The following is a 22,997-nucleotide window of genomic DNA, read 5'->3' as shown; positions in this document are numbered from 1 at the left end:
GGATAAATTCCTAGAAGTACAACTTTTTTGGGTCAAAAAGTATTTTCATTTTTAAAATTTGTCATGCCTATTCCATACACAGAAGAGCACATACTATGTAATTCTATTTATGTGAAATTCTAGGACAGGTAAAACTAATCTATGTTTGAAAAGAAGAAAGAAAAGGAAAACAAGAGGAGGAAGAGAAAAAGGAAAAGTGTTCACATTTGGGGAAGAAAATTGACTGAGAAAGGGGCATTTTCTGGAGTGGATGGAAATATTCTATACCTTAATATGGGTATGAATTATACAGGGGCATAGATTTCTCGAAATTAACCTGTTATACATGGGTATGAATTACCCACAGGCATAAATTTATCAAAATTAATCTTTGTACACTTCATATTCATGCATTTTACCAAGTGTAAATGGGTTTTTTTTTGAGAACTATAGACAACAACAAAAAATCATTAAACTTAAATGAACTTTAATTCTATTGGAAGAGTTTTCTGTTTTTTTTGTAGGAAATGGTCTGAAAATGCTCATGAAAAGAGCTCTGAAGTTCAAGGATCCATTGCTGATGAAAATGATTAGGAACATTTCCCAGCATGATGGGCCAACTAAAAATTTATTTATTGTAAGTAGTTTATTTCTTTTTGTCTAATAGTAGCCTGAGAATTCAAGCTTTAAAGTGCTACATTTGGAAATAAAACTATAACAGCTCTTACCAAATATTAACTCATGACCCAAGTTGGTTCTTTTGTTATTAACTTCCTTGTAAGTTTAGCTTCTAGAAATCCCAACCTAAGTTTTAAAGTTGTTTTTGTTCAATGATCCCTACCCCTAACCCTTCCATCCTCATGCCAATTTTATTGCCTTTTAAACCAGTGGCTTCTGGGGTATCTGGCTGGCTCAGTTGGAAAAGCATGTGACTCTTGATCTCAGAGCTGTGAGTTAGAACCCCATGTTGGGTATAGAGATTACTAAAAAATAAACTTTAAATCAATGGCTCCTATAGCAATTTGGTTAAAGATTATTAAAACAAAGAGAATCATATTTGATACTTATTTTTTTCTTCTTATGGTTTACATTATCAGATTGGTTCTTCAGAAATCATATTTTAAATTTGTATTAAATTTCTGTTTCATTTAGGATTATGTTGGAGACCTTGCAGCCCAGATCTCTAATGATGAGGAAGAGGAATTTGTGATTGAATGTTTGGGAACCCTTGCAAATTTGACCATTCCAGACTTAGACTGGGAATTGGTTCTTAAGGAGTACAAGTTAGTTCCATACCTCAAGGATAAACTAAAACCAGGTCTGTGCAAAGTATTCCCCTTTTTGCATAATCATTAAGTTATTCCTTTCTGATGTGAATAAGGTTGTCAGAGCAGTATTTTGTGACTAATATTGGGTAACACATTTTCTTCCCACACCTTGAGTTTCAGCTCTAGTTCTAGTTTCTTTCTAGAAAGATGGTCACTAGGTCTCCTCTTATGTGTATGTACTCTTATTCCAGCAATATGTTTTCTTAATATTAGTTTCCTTTCCCTATCCTGCTAATTTTTTATTATGTCTTATTAAAATTACCGAATACCATTTCTCTATAAAAATGCATACACACGCACACCAAAAGTTCTTTGAGCCATTCAAATGAGACTTCTGTTTTCTGTGTTTACATTGTCATTCATTTATATTTTCAGAGACATATTTTCACTTCTCTTCTGTCCTCCTCCACCACTATGAACTGCCTTCACTGAGCTTAGAAATGTGGAAAAAAGGACAGATTTATAAGCATGTTAAGTAAGAATGAAGAACTGTTTTAATAGCTTACAGCATCTTTTCTGTGCATTAAAGTTTTGGTAATATAAATGGATTTGGATCAGGAAAATTCAAAGAAAACTTTCTGTGGTTTTGACTTTACTAGGTGCTGCAGAAGATGACCTTGTTTTAGAAGTGGTTATAATGATTGGAACAGTATCTATGGATGACTCTTGTGCTGCGCTGCTAGCCAAATCTGGAATAATCCCTGCACTTATTGAATTGCTAAATGGTAAATTATAATTTATCTTTATTTTTATGTAATATATAAGCAGAATATTAGTTTATAGTTTAAAATATAAAAGATCTGTAATCATGAAATACTAATATTCTAGTTTTTCTTCTGTTGAGCTTTGTGTTGATTGAATCAGATTGCCTATCTTGTGCAAACGCTTTTTTTGATATCTTGATTTCAAGCTTCATTTGGAAGCTCATCCTAAGCATCCTATTCCTTCCTAAGTCTAGTATTGTCCTCTGAACTTTCTGTAATGAAGAAAATGTTCTCTATTTTCTCTGTCCATGCATGTGGCTGTTGAGTACTTGAAATGGGACTCTTGGGAATGAGAATCTGAATTTTGTATTTAATTTTAATTTAATTAGCCTTAGTGGCTGTAGTTACAGTACAGTTACAGGCCTGGATAGAGTTTTTCTCTGACTTTTATATTGTTATTGAGGGGCCAGGATTCATTATTTTCCACATTGCATACAAAATCTATCTGGATCTAATGTTACTCTGTTAGCATCAAGTTCTCTAGAACTTTGTGTTAGTGTACTTAGGCTACCATAACAAAATACCGTAGGTTGGGTGGCCTAAACCAAAAAATGTATATTTTCTCATAGAGAACCAGACGGAGGCTGAAAAGTTCAAGATCAAAGTATCAGCCAGTTTGGTTTCTCATGGAGCCTTTTTTCCTGGCTTCCAGAAGGCCACTTTCTTAATGTGTCATCACATCCCCACAGGGCAGAGAGTACAAACAAGTGAACTTAAGCACAAGCACAACACTCTGGTATCTCTTCTTATAGGGATACTTATCCTATTAGGTCAGGACTCCACCCTTATGACCTCATTTGACCTTAATTACTTCCTTATAGACCTGTCTCCAGATTAGTCTCACATTTGGGTTAGGGATTGATTGATTGATTGATTGATTGATTGATTTTATTGTTAAAGATTTTATTATTTATTCATGAGAGACACAGAGAGAGAGGCACAGACTTAAGACAGAGGGAGAAGCAGGCTTTCTGCAGGGAGCCCGATGAGGAACTCGATCCCAGGACCCTGGGATCACAACCTGAGCCAAAGGCAGATGCTTAACCACTGAGCCACCCAGGCGCCCTGGGTTTTTTTTGGTTTTTTTATAGGCAAAGAGCTATTATAAATAATGCTCCTTGAACATTCTTAAACCTTTCATTTGGTGAATATATGTATGTATTCATTCCTATTAAACATATGCCTAGGATTAGAATTGTTGGATTGTAGAGTCTGCATATGTTTGCCTTTAGTGAATAGTGCCAATATGTTTTTCAAGGTAGTTGTGCCAATTTTCAGTCCCACCAGCAATGTGCAAAAAGTTCCAGTCCTTCTACATCACCACTGTATCTGGACATTATTGGTCTCTTTAATTGTAGCCTACAGAGTAGTGTTTTTAATTTGCATTTCCCTAATGACTAATAATTGAGTACCTGTTTGTATTTATTGGCCAGTTAGTTAGGGCTAATAAAGTTAAGTACTCCTTTAAGTATTTTGCCCATTTCTCTGTTTTGAATTTTAAAAATTTGATTTGTAAATTCTTTAACATAATGCATTTTAATAAGTCATCTAGAGATAATACCTCCATATTGGAAGTGTTCCTACATATAGTATAAGATATTTACCTTGGTCTACCCTTCTCATAGCCAGGAGTTTTCAGATTAAAAATAATTAAAGGAGAGGTAGTTGGGAGGTATACGTGATAGCAATGTAGTTGGCAGATTGAGAATGAGGATTTTATGATGAGTTGGAAAAAGTTGAAACAAATGGCTTGTCTTCCTGAATTGCTGTTCCACAGAGCTAACATATGTATAAAGCAAGTTGACAGAGCCAGTTCACAATGTTTTACTATGTTTGTATGTTCTCTGCCATGAGGTTATCATAAGCAGAGGCTATATACTTCTCTTTTTAAGAAATGCATGGATTTCTGGGAATATAGTCAATAATATTGTAATAATGTATAGAGATACATGGGGACTACACTTATTGTGGTGAGCATTGAGTTACAGATAGAATTGTTGAGTCACTGCTATACACCTGAAATAAATAGAGCATATATCAACTATACTACAATGATAAAATAAAGAAATATATTTCAAGATTAAAATCCTTAGGGTTAAGTGAGGGAACACTGTATACCATGAGAGTAATAGAATTTTAGCCCAAGTATTCTGGGAGAATGGTACATTAGCAAGTGGGTGGAGGAAATCCTTTGGACTTTCAGGGGCCCACAATTTATTCTACATGCTAGTTAGATGCTCTGTTGACCTATAAATCTGTATCAACAGGTATCATTGAACTATTTCCAAAAATTGACAAAAAACTGTTAGTAAATCAAATTTCATGACCAGTACCTAAAAATTAGATTTCTATAAGTATTTGCTTTTTCATTACATATTAATCGGTGGACATAAGTTATTCTGTTAAACTTTTTTTTTTAAGATTTTATTTATTTATTCATGAGAGATACACACAGAGAGAGGCAGAGGCATAGGTAGAGAGAGAAGCAGACTCCATGCAGGGAGCCCAATGTGGGACTCGATCCTGAGACTCCAGGATCATTCCCTGGGCCGAAGACAGATGCTCAACTGCTGAGCCACCTGGGCGTCCCTCTGTTAAACTATTCTTTGTATGATATTAAACATTTGTTAATTAGCCTTGTGACTATATAACATTATTTTTACTGTTATAAAAATTTGATCAAAATTTGATCAAATAATTTATTATTTCATGACAATAGGTAAAATTTAATTTTATTAACATTATTCAAGAATAATACCTCTTCATAATAGTTTTTCTACCAAAAACTTAGAATTTAGAAGGTGCAATTTTTTTTAGGAACTTTTTTTCTCATTTGAAGTCAATATTATACAAAATATAGAACCAGATTTATTTCACAAATTAGAATAGTTTTAAAAATCCTATGATTGACAAAACCCAAAAAATAAGTGTTAGTAAGTGTTGCCATTTCACATTAGGGACATGGAAGTTAATTTAATAATTTCTTTATGTCTGTTGGCAGAACAGAGTGAGAGTTACAGAAAAGCACTGTTACAATGTTCTTAAACCAGTCTCCTCCTTCAGTTCTTCTTCCTAAATACAACCTGATCTTTTGAGACAATGTCAAGTAGTCTGGTTTATTTTTTTTTATTTAATTTAATTTTATTTATTTATGATAGGCACACAGTGAGAGAGAGAGAGAGAGAGAGAGGCAGAGACATAGGCAGAGGGAAAAGCAGGCTCCATGCACCGGGAGCCCGACGTGGGATTCGATCCTGGGTCTCCAGGATCGCGCCCTGGGCCAAAGGCAAGCGCTAAACCACTGCGCCACCCAGGGATCCCCAAGTAGTCTGGTTTAAACTCAGAGCTGATATAATTTCTCTTTTTCAAATATTATTTTTTATATTTATATTTCAGAGTGACAACCTACTTAATTGAACAGTAACCAAAACTACTAAAACTTTTGAAAATATGTTAGAAGTTTCCTCAATGGTCATCATCATGGAATTTTTTAAAAATAACTGAATAAAGATAAAAATGGTATATGCCACCCATGTACTGTAAATAATGTAAACTGGTTGTCTTTACCTGTCTCCTGTCACTTTTGGTTTTTTCATTCTCCACTATTCCAGTCAATGTTTTTCAGTTTTATATATAACTATAGTATTCTTTCATTTGAAGTTTTCTGCTTCCTTTCAGCTCAACAAGAAGATGATGAATTTGTGTGTCAGATAATTTACGTCTTCTACCAGATGGTTTTCCACCAAGCCACAAGAGATGTCATAATCAAGGAAACACGTATCCTTTTAATGTTTACAATAGATAATGATATTTCACATTCTCAGAAAAGATGCATTTTAGGTATTTTTCCTAGCATATATTCAAATAATGTAGGAAATATCAAACTTCAAAATAATTTTAGAAGGCAATGTATTTTTCATGGAAGTTGTTGACCCCAAATGAGTATATAGGTAAAATCTTGCAAACAATTCTATTAACTTGTCAGGCTGTGATTCCTAAGAACTTAACAAACATGTAAGAACTTTCTTCTCTATTAACTTAAATATCAGATGTTCTTAGGACCATCCTTAGTACTATTTCAGTCTTACCATTATTCACTCTACATGGGAAAATACATCTGTTCCCAAGACCTCAGCTACCAACTATATGCTAGGTACTTAATATCTTCAAAATTTCTCTCTGTGTTCCAGGCATTTGTTGCTATCTGCCATCTGGATGTCTTCTACCTATCCATAGAGCATTATAATCATATAGTCTGAATTGTAACTTACCTTTTGCCATTTAAAAGCTGCAGGACTTTGGATAAGTTATCTAACCTCCCTTGAGCATAAAAATCTTGCATCTATAAAATGGCCATAATATTAATGAAAAGAATACTTCTTGCCTTATATGATTGTTGTGAGTACTAATGGACTTGCAGTGCCTATAGTTGTTTCCAGCAGAGATACGTAGTCTTAGTAAGTGATAGTTTATCATTATTACATTCGAAGGGATACTCGATAATGTCAGTACCCTACCTTGAACAGTCTATCTTCTATATTCATAGTGGATAATAAAAGTACCATCTACCCAGTCTCATAACTGAACATTCTGTGCCTGTCTCTTGTACTACACCTAATCAGTCATTCATAATACAAACATTTGTCAAGTTCTAATCATCTAACAGATATTCTTTTGAGTGCTATATATATAAAACGTCAATCCCTGTACTCAAGGAGTTTATAATCTAATTGGAGAGAGAGACAAGTGAATAAGAAATATAAAATTATAATTCAGTGTATTAATGTCATGAAGGTATGTGCATTGGGCATAGGAGAGAATATATAACCAAATCTGGGGATGTCATGAAATGCTGACAGTGGAAGTGATATCTAAGCTGAATGTGTGTGTGTGTGTCTGTGTCTGTGTGTGTCTTATTGTGGTGGCCTGCTTGTTTGTGTGCAAAAAAAAAAAAAATCTACTTTTGAACTCCACTGGTAAAATTGTTCATTACCCATGTGAAAAATCTAAATTTAATTTGACCGTTTTTTCCCAAAATTCCCCCTTTGAAACGAACTAAAGATGGTGGAAGGGGAGGTGGGCGGGGGTGGGGGTGACTGGGTAACGGGCACTGAGGTGGGCATTTGATGGGATGAGCACTGGGTATTATTCTATATGTTGGCAAATTTAACACCAATAAAAAATAAATTTATAAAAAGAAGGAAACAGCCAAAATTCCCCCTTTAATTCTGCAATACACAATTTTTTCTTAGCATACCAAAATTTTTCATCATATCAGACAGGATGCATCTTATTGCCTCTTTGTGTGCCTTAGCAGCCTCAAATACATTTGTCTCTTTCCCTAATAATCTCCAGCTCATCAAAGGCAGATTTATAACCTATCTTCTCAGTTAAGCCTTTCTAATGCAGTTAAGCCTCCCTCCTTCCCAGTACAAATAATTTATTTTCACCTTCAATAAAGACCTTTAAATTGTGTATTTGTATGCCTGTTTTTACCAAAAGATTTTGGGCTCTTCAAGCTCAAGGACCAGCTTTGTCTTCCTCACCTTTATCATCAAAACTTACACAGTACATGGCATGTGGTTAGTACTTGTTTGGTCAGTGAACACATGAGCTAATGGTTAATGCCCTTTTAAATTAATACCTTGGAAAACGTTTTTTTGTTTTGTTTTTAAGATTTTATTTATTTACTCATGAGAGACACACAGAGAGAGAAAGGCAGAGACACACAGGCAGAGGGAGAAGCAGGCTCCCTGCAGGGAGCTCAATGTGGGACTCGATCCCAGGTCTCCAGGATCACACCCTGGGCCAAAGGCGGTGCTAAACTGCTGAGCCACCTGGACTGCCCTTGTTTTTGTTTTAAATGATCTGGGCCATAGTTCAAAACATTTTGCAAATCCTTCAATGTTACATTCAAACCCAATGACACATGCTTTAAGTATCATCTTTGGAGGAAATTGCCTTGCTTTTGAGGACAAGATTAAATTCTGAGGCCATATAGAATCTCCCATGATTCAAGTCTGAAGAATAACAAGTCTGAGAAATACTCATTTTGATATGGGATGTCAAAATGCAAATACTGTTTGCCTTAACAGCTACATTAGAGAGAGCTTCTTTTATGACAAAGCAATATTTTTTAAATGTGGCTTATAAACTGACTCTCTCAGGAAAATAAATTTCAATACATTCTTTTGAGCAGTGTTAATGTCATTGGAATGAATTCATTTTCCCCAGGGTGTTCCATGGAGCATCTTTTTATTAATCATTGTTTAATGAAAAAAGATTCTGTGATAAATGAATTGGGAAAACATTGAATTAAACAGGTTTTCTTGCTATAGGGTCTTCTCAGAAACTTTAATATGCTTTTCTGAGTTGAGTGTCTCTGTAAGAAACACATGTTAGAAAACATTAATGTGAAAGCGTAGCTTCCCTAGGTGACTTCTTTGAAAGACAACTTTTGTTTACATTGTCATCTCATAGGTGTTTTTCTGAGGACTAAAGAAGAATGAAATATTTTTAGTACCAATCAGTTGGTAGTATATAGTGAGAAAGTGTGCATAAGTGAATAAGTGTCTCTACCCTGGTCTGTTTAAAATGTACTCTCAGTACATTTAATATCAAAGTTCACAGTATTAAGACAACTTCCATTTGATTTTTCTTCTCAGTGTAACTTTATTTTCTTCCAAGTTCAATTTTTGTTAAGCCATTGGATCTGAAGTGAGTACTTTTTAAATAGTTATTTTGAATAATATAATGTTGATAATGGAGGGGTTGGGAGATAAAAAAAATCTGCTGATTTAAAATTTTTAGAAAAGCATCAAGGAATTCCACTTAGACCTGATGCTTCCATCCATGCCTTAAGATTGGATAAAGATTGCTAAAGTGTTTTTGCCCAGTGTTTGGTGTTCAAAATCCAAGATTTTTGTTGATGTCAATGACATTTAAGTATATCTTGTTATTTTTTGTCACATAATTATAAATGATGGTTAAAATATTTTGCCATAATTTTAAGCATTTTCTGTGATTCTTGGTGTGACTGATATACTTAAAATTTTTAAATAGAGATTTATTAGGCAATAAGCTATTTCTTTTTTCCTTTTTTTAAATTTAGGGAATTTGATCGTTATTTGATATAATTTTTAACAGAATGAAATTAATTAATTTTCATACAACCCCCAAAATTGCAAAATGAAAAAGAAGCTAAATTTGACTTGGTCCTTTTAGGACTCTCTCTGAGAATATATCATTCTGTATTTTTTTCTGTATTTTAAATATATCCTTTTCTTCCCCCATTAAAAATAGTAAGTAGCACTGATGCATAGAAGATGTGGGCTAAGCTCGTCTTTGCTACTGCTTTAAAACTTGGTAAAAAAAAAAAAAAACCTTGTAAAAATTATTTCGTCATTACAGTCAGTGCTACAAAGAATGTCATTTGCTTGTACACATGTGCTAAAGTTTCTTGGTAGAAACCTGTGACTTCTGTTTCAAATACAATTTTAACCAAGACTGACTGTATTGGAGATAAATTTTTCTTCACTGCCTTTTTTAGTAGATTCATTGAGGTTTCTTGATGACTTTTCTTTATTCTTCCCTTTCCCCTACGTATTTATCTATTCAATTTCTTTTCCGGAGTTAAACCCAAATTTCAATACAAGTACTCTCTCTGATTTTAAAGGACTGTGTCCTTCTACTTGTAAGTCTAATCTTCCAGTCACTTGCTATCCAGTATAATAATTTAACCTCATTTCTAGAACATTTTTCTGACATTTTAAAATGAATTATTTCAGTTATTGCCTTTTAAGAACAGGTGCTTATTTAAGATTATAATATATTGACCTACTCCCTTGTTTACTATTTTTTCTTGAATTCCATTTCTCTATTTCTCTGTGTTGATTTTCTTTCATAATTATATTCTTATACTGCTAATTGGATATCTATGAATAATAAAATATATATCTATCTGAAAATAACTAGCATCTTTTCTTTAATAATAAGTTAGCAGAATATAGAATTTTAGATTGCTAGTTATTTTCTCAGCAATTGAAAGATATTTTTCCACTGTTTTCTTGCCTGAGTTGATGCCACTGTGAAGTCTGTAGTCTGCTAATTATAGGTATCTGTCATAAAGTCTGATGACAATTTACTTTTTTTTCCTTTAAAAATGAATGACTTGATCTTTTTGCCAGTAACATCAGAGGAATGTCTTTTTTTTTAAGCCAAGTTGTTTTATTAGATGTTGACAATACTTGCTTGATTTTTCCAAGTATCAAATGTGATCTTTCGATATGTAGTTCTCTTTTTTCCCCACCTAATTTCAGGGAAGTTCTCTTAAATTACAGTTTTTAGTATTTGTTCTGTTTTATTGATTTTTTTTTATCTTCTTTGGAATCTCTATTATGTTGGATCTTCTTTGCCTATCTTTAATATTTGCCATTTTCTAATATTTTCTCTTTTTATTTTTAAATTTTACAAATTTTCTTCCTTTTGCCTTTCATTTCTCTTACAGTTTTATCTGTTGTTTTTGTTTACTCATGTATTACTATAAATTTAGTTCTTATATATTTGAAATAATTTTTACTTTTATTTTTGGTTCTTTCATGAATTATTTTATTTCTTTGAGTTTACTAATTTATTATATTGTTCTTTTACACATATTCTATTGTTTTCTTAAATTCTTGTATTTCAAAAAGAAATACAACTTGGAAGGGTACAGCTTCCATTTTATATATGAAAATGTCTTTCTCATAATAACTGTACATAGCATTTGTGATTCTTTTCTGTTGCTATTTTTATGTGAAATTAATTTTCCTGAACTTGGTGGGCCAGCTTGATCAAAAAAGCTTTATAGCTGTGCAGCTCTAGAGCTCCCTCTTCAGTTATTTTCATGTTTTCAAAAATTAGGACCTTGTACTGAGATTTACTGGCTCTGTTTTCCTTACCCATTTATTTTTATAAATTTATTTTTTATTGGTGTTCAATTTGCCAATATATAGAATAACACCCAGTGCTCATCCCATCAAGTTCCCCCCTCAGTGCCCGTCACCCAGTCACCCCCACCCCCTGCCTACCTCCCTTTCCACCACCCCTTGTTCGTTTCCCAGAGTTAGGAGTCTCTCATGTTCGGTCTCCCTTTCCTTACCCATTTTTATTTATTTTTCTTTCTTTCTTATTTCTGTTTTCCCTATCTTTTAAACAAGTTAAATGTTAAATGTTTCTGGTCATCTTTTATTAATGATTCTACTTTAAAATTTGAAGTTAGATTTCAAGGCAGAATTTTAATTTGGAGAAATGTGGGATTTTCTAATATGCTTAAATAGCCTCAATCTCAAATGTAGTTTGTATCTTTAACCACTTTTATTCAGAGGCCCCAGCATATCTCATAGATCTGATGCATGATAAAAATAATGAAATCCGAAAAGTCTGTGATAATACATTAGATATTATAGCGGTAAGTAATTTTGCTTCTTATGCAAAGTATAATAGTGGTCTTCATTTGAGAAAAAAGAAGACTTGATACATCTGTTTAGAACTCTGCATTTCATGTAAATGCAAACTTATATTTTGATAAATCTCTGAAAATACAGTGATACTAAATTCATTAATTCTTTAAACATTAAGATCTTTGACTTTCAACTTTTTAACTTTAGGCTCCTTAAAGCGGTTTTATACATATTCGGAGTTTAAGGTTTGGTCTGCATGTAATCTCAGAATCATTTGTTTTTCAGAGAAATTATTGCATAGGGACTGGAGTTTGATGATAATTTCTACCAAAACTTGATACACTCAATTTTGCAATTTGGCTATTAAGCTTTTTTAATAAGTCATGTTATAGCAATTATTTTTTCAATTTGATTTTGTCATATCCATGCACTTGTTTTGTAAGTTGCTTTGAAATGATGAAACATACAAAAGTCATGTTATTCATGACTGTAGAACTTTTTAAAGAATATATAACTGAAGGAATATAATCAGAAGGGTAATCTGAGTCCTGAAATAGAAACTTGCTTTCTGTGTATAGTTTTTTCAGAAGTTATGCTCATGTTGCCCACCACAGTCTTCTGCCTAGACTTGGACCATGCATCAGACATATGGTGCCATGCCATGTACTAGATTACTTTAAATGTTTTTTTCACCTATGGCATATAGTGCTGCACACAACTTGATTGCTTCCTTCTTTGAACTGGATTTATACTTTTTATTTTGGCTCATTCTGTAAAATGCTTCTTGAATATAGCCTATTCAGTAGTTTTCAGATTTTAGCATGCTTTTTAAAGGATCATAATAATATTTTAAAGAATCAGTTAACAACTTTATTACAAATTCTCTAAGTTGGCATTTGTGCTAATGATTTCATTATGAAATCTGACAATCAGTATTAGGTACCTTCCTATCAATTTCCTGCATTTTATTTCAGAAATTGATCTTAATTGATATGATCTGCTTTGGATCTGAGCATATCATACTAGTTTAAACTTTTTTTTTTTTTTTTTTTTTACCTTAGCATGCACGTGAGGTAGGAGAGGGGGAGTGAGAATCCTAAGCAGGCTCTAATTCAGGTCTTGATCTCACAACCCTGAGACCATGACCTGAGCAGAAATCAAGAGTCTGACACTCAACCCCCTGAACCACCCAGGTACCCCTATCATTACAGGTTTTAAAGTAAATGAGTACATTGTCATTTTAGCTTTGATCTCTAAATTAAAACAAGGAAATTTTACGTATTAAATTCTTGCTCCAGTAAGATGTTTCATACATGTAGGCCCCTGGTCACGGGGTTTGTAAATAGAATGTTTATTTCTTGTAGAGAATAATTTCATGTCTCATATTCTATTTTTTAAGATTTATTTATTTTTGAGAGAGTATAGGGGAGAGGGGCAGAAGGAGAGAGAATCCCAAGCAGACTCCCTGCTGAGCATAGAGCCTGACACAGGGCTGGATCCCAGGATCTTGAGTTCGCAACCTGAGCTGAAATGAAGAGTCTGATGCTTAACCACTGAGCAACCCGGGTGCCCCTCAAATCCTATTTCCTAGTAGATGATTAATGTCAGTTTTGTATATAAAGTATATATAGTATAAGAATTAAAGACTTATTAAAGTTCTATTTATGATTATCTTACCTTAAGCAATGAGGAAAGGAAAAAAGATGTCAGTTTGTTATGGATTGCCTTTAGCATACTTTTAAAATTACCTTCTTGTTTGAGAAAAGGTAGGTGGAAGGCAGTAATGTTTAGATTTACACATTAGGCATGTTGGGTTTAGAATGTAAATTAGTACTAGTTCTAAAATGCCAGCTTATTATTATAAAAATATTTAGTATACAATATGAATATAAGGTACAAAAAATGTTATTCCCAATTATTTTTAAACTCTGGGCTACAGTCTCATTTTAAACAGGAATTTTCCCCATGTGTCTACCTTTTTTTTTCTAGATGGCTGTCCTAGTTCTCTCTTTCTCTCTAGAACCAGTGTTTTGAAAAAAAATGTCTACATATACTTTCTTCATTTCTGTACTTCCTCTCATCCTCCTTTCAACCCATACTAATTCTGGCTTCTGCCTCCATTATTACACTGATATGGTGCTCACTAAAGTCACCTTGACCTTCGTTTTTCTAAATCCAATGAGCATTTTTAATACTCATTTTACTTTGTTTCTCTTACCATCCTTAAAGGAATTTATAAATCCTGATCAGTTAAAATGTAAATAAGGAAAATTATTTAGGTTATTATGTTTACAAAGAATCTTGTTGATACGGTCTTCAAAGAAGAGTAATCGGCAAAATGAAACTGGTGATATATCAGCTAGCTCTATATGTCTCCCTAAGATGCTATCTGATCACTTGACTTAGTATAAAAAGAAATCTGAACAAGTAATCTGAAGGTTCACTTAATCTCTCTCTGACTCTACATGAGACTTAAAGTAAGTACTTGATATGATGCCAAGTAATTTTGGATTGTTTCATTTCACACGTTAGAAAACTTTAATCTGAAAAGATATTTAGAAATAATAAACTTACTAAATAGAAAATATAAAGATATTACTGTGTGAATTATGTAATTTAAAAGTCCTGTTGTGCTACTCAACTGAGTCATATTCATAGCTCAGTTTTTTAGAGGAAAGAAGTGGTCTACAGCGATAGAAGGGCTAGAAACATCCCATATTCTGCTGGAAGAATGTTTCTTTACCTTTCTGCTGTTATACACTTATGGGAGTCAGGCCCTGGTTCAGTTTTAGATTGATAGTAAGGAGCTGCACCACTGGAAGCAGCTTCTTCCCAAAACTTTTTCTCCCTTTCTCACTTGGGTAGGGGTTCTAATCTTATATTCAACTTTTGGTCTCTCTGATGTGGCAACTTGGTTTAATGGAGTATTGCATCTAAAATAACACTGATTCTAGTTCTCTCATCTGCTAAATAACCACAGACCACTTATAACTTTTTGAAGATTTGGTTTACAATGATGTATCTGAGCATTAGAGAGTTATTAAGGTTAGAGAAAATATGAAGCATCTACCACATGATGGTCACTCTCTGTTTTGTTCAAACTAGACCAAAACTCAGATCTTGTTAAGAAGTTTATATGTTGATTCCATATCTGGACCAACATTTTCTTTACTTGGCACAGTTAATTATTACTTTATTTTCTGTTCATTTAAATGTTTTAAATGGTATTGGAAGATAATCTGTTCACTGTTTGGATTTTAACTATGGAAAGTTACTTAGAGTATTATTTTGGCCAGACATATTACTATTCAGAATTTACCTTAATATTTTTCTGCAAAATGACTGAATTTAGCATTTTAAAACTCTAGATCAGGGCAATTCTAAGTAGGGTAATTAACTGAAAGGCCTTAATTAGGACAGTGTGGTAAACAGGAATCTGCCTTTTCTAGTATAGAAAATTACCCATATTACCCATATTCTGAATCTGTGGTGACTTATTTTAATTTGGACTCAATTTATCAGCTAACCTCAGAACAGAGTTATACTCCTTGCTAGGCCTCCTTATTTGGAAGAAATTTGAGGAGTGGGCCTTTTTAATGCATCAGTAAAATGACAGCCTCTCAGGTTCACTTGGGATATAGCTGCCAGTCTGGTTCTTTGAGCTCAGACTCTATTACTGATCATGACTCAGGGTGCTATTTGCTTGTCCCAAATCTTTTTCAAGAGTAAAACAAGAGGAAATTGACTTAATTCGAAACAGGAGAAATTTTGATTAGACGCAGCAAAGATGATGAAACACTAGAAATAAGCTGTCAAGGGAGAATGTGAAGCCTCTGTCCAGTTAGCATTAGTAATAACTAAATAACCAACTTTCTGAAATAGTTAGAAACCTTCCTAGAGTGGGAGTGGATGATCTCTTAAGATTCTTTTTACCTTTGGGCTTTGATATCCTACTATTCTCAGCATGAGTATATACTATAATAATTTTTAAATTTTTTAAAAAGAGCTAATGAGAATATTTGTAGTTTAAGGCAATTAAAGAAAGCAAATGAATTTGAATAAAAATTTCTTATTATTCTATATGCTATATTTATTCAATACAAGCCTTAGGGAAATATGCCTTCTGCAGTAAAGAATTTATCCCCAAAATTATGGAAATGATACATTAGTGGTGATTTGTTTAATGTATTTGGGCCCAAGCCCTTAGTATGTGTGGTGGCGGTACTTTTTGTACCCTAGGAGGATTATGTTTGGTGATTTCTCTGTGGGCTTATCAGCAAGTTGTCATCTGTCTGACTAGGCCTTCCATGTAGCTTTTGGAGGCAGAGATTGAAGTAGGTGCAGAGAGAAGTGGGGAGACAAGGAGAGAGGAGCTTATCTTCTTAGTCTTCTAAGGGGATATATATATCTACATATATATCTATAGAAAGATAGATGATAGATAGATAGATAGATAGATAGATAGATAGATAGATAGATAGATAGATAGATAGATATGTATGTATATATGGCAGTTGATCATTATCTATTTTTCAAGCCTGGGGAATCCTGAAGGGAAGAACAGAATCCTTTAATCATAGAGAGCTTCTAAAAACCCAATTAGATTTTTATCCTCAGTACTTCTTCAACTTTGTATGAAGTATTTGATAACCTCATAAATTCTTCCCCAGTTGGTAAATAAATTCCTCCCCTGACCTTTCTTAGTTGTAAAACATTTAATACATGTTTATTAAAGATATACTTTGTCAAAACAGTAAGACACTGGGAATAACAAAACACAAGGTCCCTAGAATACAAAAGTTTACATTATAAACTCTAGAGAACACCAGGATACTGTCATCTAGACATCAACTTACCTTCCAGGAACAGTACTATTATATGGCCCTATCAATAGATGTTATATACTAATGGCACATTGTGTCTATAAGGTATTTATGGGAAGAGGGATGTATCTAGGTTCTCTGGTAAAAGAGTGATGTCTGTCATCTTTCTAACCAGCCACAGGCCCATGTGATTTGATACTAACACAGGTTTGTGTCCCTGAGATTGTGAATGGTGGCTTTTTTTTTTTTTTAATTAAGTCTAATTGTGATCATGGGAAGATTGTGTATATTTTAGTAACTTGGAATTACTACCTAGGTTTAATATTTTAAACTTGGAAAACAAGGTGCTATCTTTATTCCTGGATAGTCAAAATTATATTTAATAAGACTGGTATTTTGAAAAGAGATAAACCAAAGTAAGTTCACTATAACCTATAAGACATCAACTGATATGGTCCCCACAAAAATTACCAGGCAAGCCTATGTCCTACAGAAGTGCATTAATATTGCCTGCAAGGGGAAGCACTTTAAAAAGATGTCTTATTAAGAAAAAAAAAAAAAAGACGTGTTATAACATCTTGGAAAGGGAAGTTATAGAGAAACTTTCATAAGATTAGATTAGGGTTAACATTAGAACTCAGATTATTTCAGGACAGGCTCTCAAAAGCAGGAAATGGGTGGGGATTGGGTAAAATGGATAGATGGCAGTCAGTTTTAATTGGCTTACAGGTTGGACACAGGTACAGAGCAGAGACAAATGAGTTGTTGACAGAAAACTACTTAGGTGTTCTTTCCAGAGCAGGTGGTGTTGGTTCTTGCTTGTTTTATAGTCTTTGTACCAATTTTCATTGCTCAGACTTATAAGTTAGATTTTTCTCAATTGTATACAATCAAATTGGGTTTAGTGAGATGAATTTGGTTAGCCATCTTCTGGAATTCCTTTTGATATATAAACCTCTGAAAGGCATAAATTTAGGATATTCTTCTAGCTTGTTAAAATATAGAATATATATATATATGATATGAATGTGATCATATGTATGTGAATGTATATGTATTCCTTGCTAGTTCTATGCATGTTGCTTATTTTTTAATTGACAATAGTTGGATTCAAAAGAACTCAAGCATAGTACGAAAGATAAAAATCATGATTTCTTAAATAAATTCACTTAGTTCTATCTAACTTTGTGGCCCTATTGGACATGATATTTGAAATGATACTGCACAGATGAGCTTCCTCAGCACTTTAAACAGGGGTTAAAGAGATGATTATATTTGAGATCTGGTTAGAAAATGTCATAGTCATGACTACAGAACAAAACTTGGGATAGTACTGTTGAGAAATAGTACTATCCCATAAAAGTCAACAACTCCGTTATGTGTGTGTGTTTAATTATGTGTACATATCTATATCTACTTATCCTGTACCTATCATCAGAATAAATGTTCTCTAAGACATAAAAAGGCATCTTTTTAGCAGCTATTACCTTAACCTTAATGAGCAACTAAATTACTCTGGATCTGCTTTAATTTAGTATGAAGAAGTGTATTAAATAAACCATATTACATTCTCAATTAGGGGCTGTCACATTAAAGGAGAAAGGAAAATCTGTTTTCCATCAGTTATGTTAGAACACAAAGCAGATCTATGTAGCTCTATGTTATCCTATAGTGTGTTAATCAGATACAAGGTGTGACGGAAGCCAGTTACAAAGAGTTTTTCTGATAGTGAACAGACTCTGATAATAGGCTGGTTAAGGCTTCACAATGTTTCTGTGGTTAAGTAGTAAACAAAATGATGTTGGACTTCAAAAAGGATGGTACATTCCATTTAAAATCAAACCATAAGTCTTTCATGACACTTTAGTTTTTATGGAAACTGAGTGCCTAAGATCATGTCAGGAGCTGAGAAGAGAAGAAAGTAAAAAAGCATGTGTACTTTTAAATACAAGTCAAATTTGAGTCTCAAAGCAAGGGTATCAGGGTACCCTTTTTGTAAAAAGAAGCATCTCAAAAATGAAGAAAAAACAACTATATTCCTGGAGTATTTCCACAATGGCTTGATAAATTCTTATGATGTATCTTGGCTGTGATTGAGCTATACCATCCCTGAATTTCCTGACAATGGAGGGAGAGGGTGTTAAGAGAGAAGGAGAAATTTATGGGAGAGGGATTTTAGAGAGAACAGATTTTAACTGGTATATGTTGAGTTTAGTAAATTTTTGATACTGGATATTCATTTTGGAGTTGCTATTTAATTTTTTAAGATAAACTCAGACAATATTCTTCAATTTTGGAGGATAATTGTTTCAACAGTTTTATGAAATAATGGTATTAATCATAGATTTTTGTTTATAGGATGTTAGAACTTCAGTAAATCTTAGATTTGTTTCATTTTAGAAAGGAAGAATCTGAGACCAAAAGATATTAAAATACCTGTAGAAGGTTGCTTACTTCTATTAATATCAGAGCTAGACACAGAACCCAAGCCTCCTAACTCCAAATTTAAGGTTCTTTGAATTATACCTTACCATAATATCATTAATACCTATAAATTCAGACTCTGAGATACAACAGAACTGCCTCTGCCATGGCTAATAAACTATGCTCATTGAGGATAAATACAGGAGATTGTTGAAGCTATGTCTTCTGGAGTGCTGATCCGTTGGAGCATGATAAAGCTTTTAGTGGTCTTCACTAAAATGGAAGAGAAAGGAAAAAAAGAAAAAAGTGGGAGAAGGTCAACGGAAAGGAGCACACATAGGGAGAGACCAGGACTGGGGAAGAGTTGCAGATGTTAAAATTATTAACATGTTTTATATTGGGAGAATAGATCTTCATTTTGAGATTATCTCTCAACATTTTTAGTATTAAAATAGTCTTTCTTTTCTAAGACAGTAAATAGTAGGTGGCAGTTGATTCAGTTTAACATCATTTCCCAAAATTTGTCTTTGAAACTTTCCCAAAATCTAAAACTCTTAGGACTACTATCCTAGCCTTTCAGTTTAACACTGAATAGACTCTCAACAGCCATAAGCTAAAATATTTGATTTTCAAAAACATAAAGATCAAAAGCCAGCATTGCATAGTGAACCAGTACTATCTCATTTGATTTTCGCTAATGTTTACTATTAAGGAAAAGGAGAAGCCAGTTATTTAAACCAGTATTGTATTCCTCATACATGCTTCATTCCAAAATGCTGTATTTGGGAAACATTCATATACTTAAAGCTGTATTATCACAACTTAGAGCAAACTTTTATGGCACAAGTACAATATATTAAAAATGTTTCATACTTAGCTTCTAAATTTTAAAAATATGTATTTTAAAATATTTTCTAAAGTTAGCATTTGCTATTAGAATTAAGAAAGTCATTGCAAACTAATAGGATATATACAATACTTATTATTCTAGCTAGGTAAAGGTATGGATATTTTTTTCTATAATTTTCAGCTTTCAATACTGAAATAGTTTTATGATTATAAATATTTTCAAAAAGTCACATTATATATAACTGCTTGAAACTTTAAGGCTTTGATACTGGTTGGTCAAGGTTTTTGGCCATTTTCTTTGCTATGATTTATAACAAAAAACCACACATACTTATTAAATCATACTTCATAAGATTACCTCTCATGAAAACTCCTCTTGTCATTGTAGTAGATTCATTATAGTAGGAATCTGTAATCTTTATATCATCTGCAAAACATAATTTTTTATATCCTAAATGATCCCACAGTTTGATATAGAATAACATATTTTGTCTACTATTTTCTGAGGAAGAAACTGTTGTTTTTTGAAGAGCTAAGCAAACAGTCATAGTGCTTTCATTGTTATCCTGTAAACAGTATTGCACACATTAATCATTATGTTAGTCATAGAAAAACCTATCGTTTTATAGTACAAAAACTTAAAAATTAGAATAAAATTGTTTTTAGTAAAATGACATTACAGTCTGCCATCATTGTTACTATTATTTTTGGACTTACAATGTTAAGATTTGCCTTGGTTCTATAAGTTTACTTGGTTATAAACTGATTTAAAAAATGTGGTAAAAACCTTAAAGGAATTCAGGTTGCATAAAGGTAGTCTAATTACATTTAGTTCTAGGTATGTGTTAACTCACTGCTTTGGAAATCAGCTTCCCTAAGACACTCACAAAACAAGCTTTAGTGTCAAAAGTTAGCGATGGATGCTCATGGATATTTTTGGTTTGTGTGTTTGGGCTTCTGTCAAATGGATAGATAGTCTGTGGATAGAGAGTCTCTTTTTAAAAACTAAGCCTTGTGTGTTTAGGCTCATTAATAACATTGCTGTAAGCTTGAAGGGTGATAAGAAGGCTTAAGTTTGAAGGGCATCTGTGAAGAAAATAGCAACTTCGTTACACATTTCTACATTACTTTTATTATTAGAATAGTGAAAACTTATGAGAAGCATGTAAGATAGTAATGCCTAGAACAAGCATGATTTTTTTTTTTCCTTGTGCAGAGCATTACCTACTCAGCTAAATACATTTTATGGCTATGTAATTTAAGGATTTACTTTTTAAATACTTTTTTTAATCATAAATTTATTTTTTATTGGTGTTCAGTTTGCCAACATACAGAATAACACCCAGTGCTTAAATACTTTTAAGATTTTATTTATTTAAGAGCATATCAGTGTACCCCTGTACAAGCGGGGAGGGTGCAGAGAGGTAGAGAAAGGGAAAGAGAGAGAATTCCAAGCAGACTCTGCACACAGAGCACTAGCCAATCATGGGGACTTGGTCTCACAACTCTGAGACTATAACCTGAGCTGAAAGGAAGAAGTTGGATGCTTAACTACTGAGCCACCCAGGCACCCCGATTTACTTTTAATATTATACCTATTTCTGTAACATTTCACAGATATTAGTAAGCAGCAAGTTTTACTGTCAGTGGAGTAGCAAACCCAATATTTTGTATGTTTTGAACACTTGACTGGGGTTTATCTCTTGTCTTTACCCTAGGAATCCATACACTTGAACCTAAATTATAATAATCAAGTCATATGTCTATCGCCTTTCTTGAATACTTCTTCATTCAGATAATCAGATTTAAAATTTTTATGTCAAAATTAAAAAGTTCATTTCATACCTCTTTCCAAGTGAAATAAGCTAGTATTCACAAAAGAAACAAATACCTATCAAATTAGTTCTAGCATTTAATGTAGATTTAATAGGATTTCTGGTAATATGAGGCACATTCTGGGAGTTTTGGTGACCTGTAACTAACTTTATCTTTTAGGAAAAAAGCCAATTATTATGGAGAATTTCTTGCCCCAAATACCAATTTACTTCTTGTTTATGCATTAATTTTTTTATCTTAATGTATAAGTTCATCCATTTCTTCTATAAGTGTATATGACCATTCTTAAATTATCTAGCCACTTCTAATATAACAGTAATATATTTGTGCAGCCAGCTTTGCAGCTAACACACATACTGTGCCATATATGGAACCAAAAAGTATACCTGCAAAATCATGAATTTTGAAGAGGTTCAAAATTATATTTAGCATTTGGGCTAAATTATTTTAAAGCTAATCACAGTGCTCATATTGCATTATTAGCATCACTTAGTATTACATCTAGTTTGGGAAACCCAAAGTGAACCACTAAAATCTGTAGTCAGTGAAACTACTTGTAACAACATCTCTGCTACTATTTTTTTAACTCCTCTTTCCCTATACCCTCCCATGTGTGGCCAGGTTAGAGAGAACATGATTGAGAATACCATGTGTTATAAAATAAACTTACCATACCAGAAGCTACTTTCTCTCATATCACTGCTCTGTCAACAATTCAACACATTTGTAGACCCTTAGAGCTAAAAGTTGACCCTGGAGTTCATTTATTATATTCTCATTACTAAAGAATCCATTCTATAGTGACTCTGACAATACTCATTTATCCTCTGTTTAATTGCCTTTTCCACATTGCTAGCCCAAGGTTTACAATGCTATAATAGCCACAACTAGCTGTGTATACTTAAGTTAGTTCAGTGTTCTGGGCCTCGTTTTCTCATTTATAAAATGACAATAATTATAGTATTAATTCAGAGAGCTGTCACTTCAGTTAATTAATAGTAATGGCTAACATTAAGTGTTTTCAATATAGATTTTCTAAATGCTTTATATGTATTATCTCATTTTATCAAAACAACATATATAGTCAGTAAATGAATGATTTAATAAATTATGGTCATATCTACTCACTGTAAGCATACCAATAAGATGACATTTAGATTTAGCGTTTATTTATATCTAAATTGTCAATTTCAAATATAGATTAAAATTGTAGATGTAAATGGAATGGAAAAAGAAAACCCTCCTTCGGGGCACCTGAGTGGGTCAGTTGGTTAAGCATCCAACTCTTGATTCCAGCTAGGGGTAGTGATCTCATTGGTCCTCATCTCGAGGGATCTCATTGGTCCTCATCTCGAGGGCCTTGGGCTCAGAGTGCCTGGCGGTGTCGGGGTGGGGTAGCCTGCTTGAAAATTCTCTCCCTCCACTCTCACTGGTGTGTACTCTCTCTCTTTCTAAAATAAATAAATCTCTTTAAAAACTACTTCAGTGATTTAACTATTGAAATTTTAATAGTTGGATTAGTAAATGTTTGTTATTTTTAAAGTAAAATGCAAT

The 22,997-nt window shown here is 33.1% G+C and overlaps 1 protein-coding gene across 4 annotated transcripts in view; it reads left to right on the top strand.

Moving 5' to 3' along the window:
- KIFAP3 (kinesin associated protein 3) overlaps positions 1-22,997 on the top strand; it is a 158,063-nt gene that overhangs the window by 97,573 nt on the left and 37,493 nt on the right. For all 4 annotated transcript variants that reach the window (XM_077901604.1, XM_077901606.1, XM_077901603.1 and 1 more), the window contains 5 exons: positions 504-616; positions 1,132-1,297; positions 1,907-2,032; positions 5,750-5,848; positions 11,434-11,519. In XM_077901604.1, the coding sequence (XP_077757730.1) occupies positions 504-616; positions 1,132-1,297; positions 1,907-2,032; positions 5,750-5,848; positions 11,434-11,519 (590 nt within the window). The remainder of the gene's footprint in view (positions 1-503; positions 617-1,131; positions 1,298-1,906; positions 2,033-5,749; positions 5,849-11,433; positions 11,520-22,997) is intronic.

The sequence above is a fragment of the Canis aureus genome, chromosome 6 (genome assembly GCF_053574225.1).
Source record: "Canis aureus isolate CA01 chromosome 6, VMU_Caureus_v.1.0, whole genome shotgun sequence".
NCBI classification, from domain to species: domain Eukaryota; kingdom Metazoa; phylum Chordata; class Mammalia; order Carnivora; family Canidae; genus Canis; species Canis aureus.
This window is presented reverse-complemented; position numbering and strand designations above follow the sequence as displayed.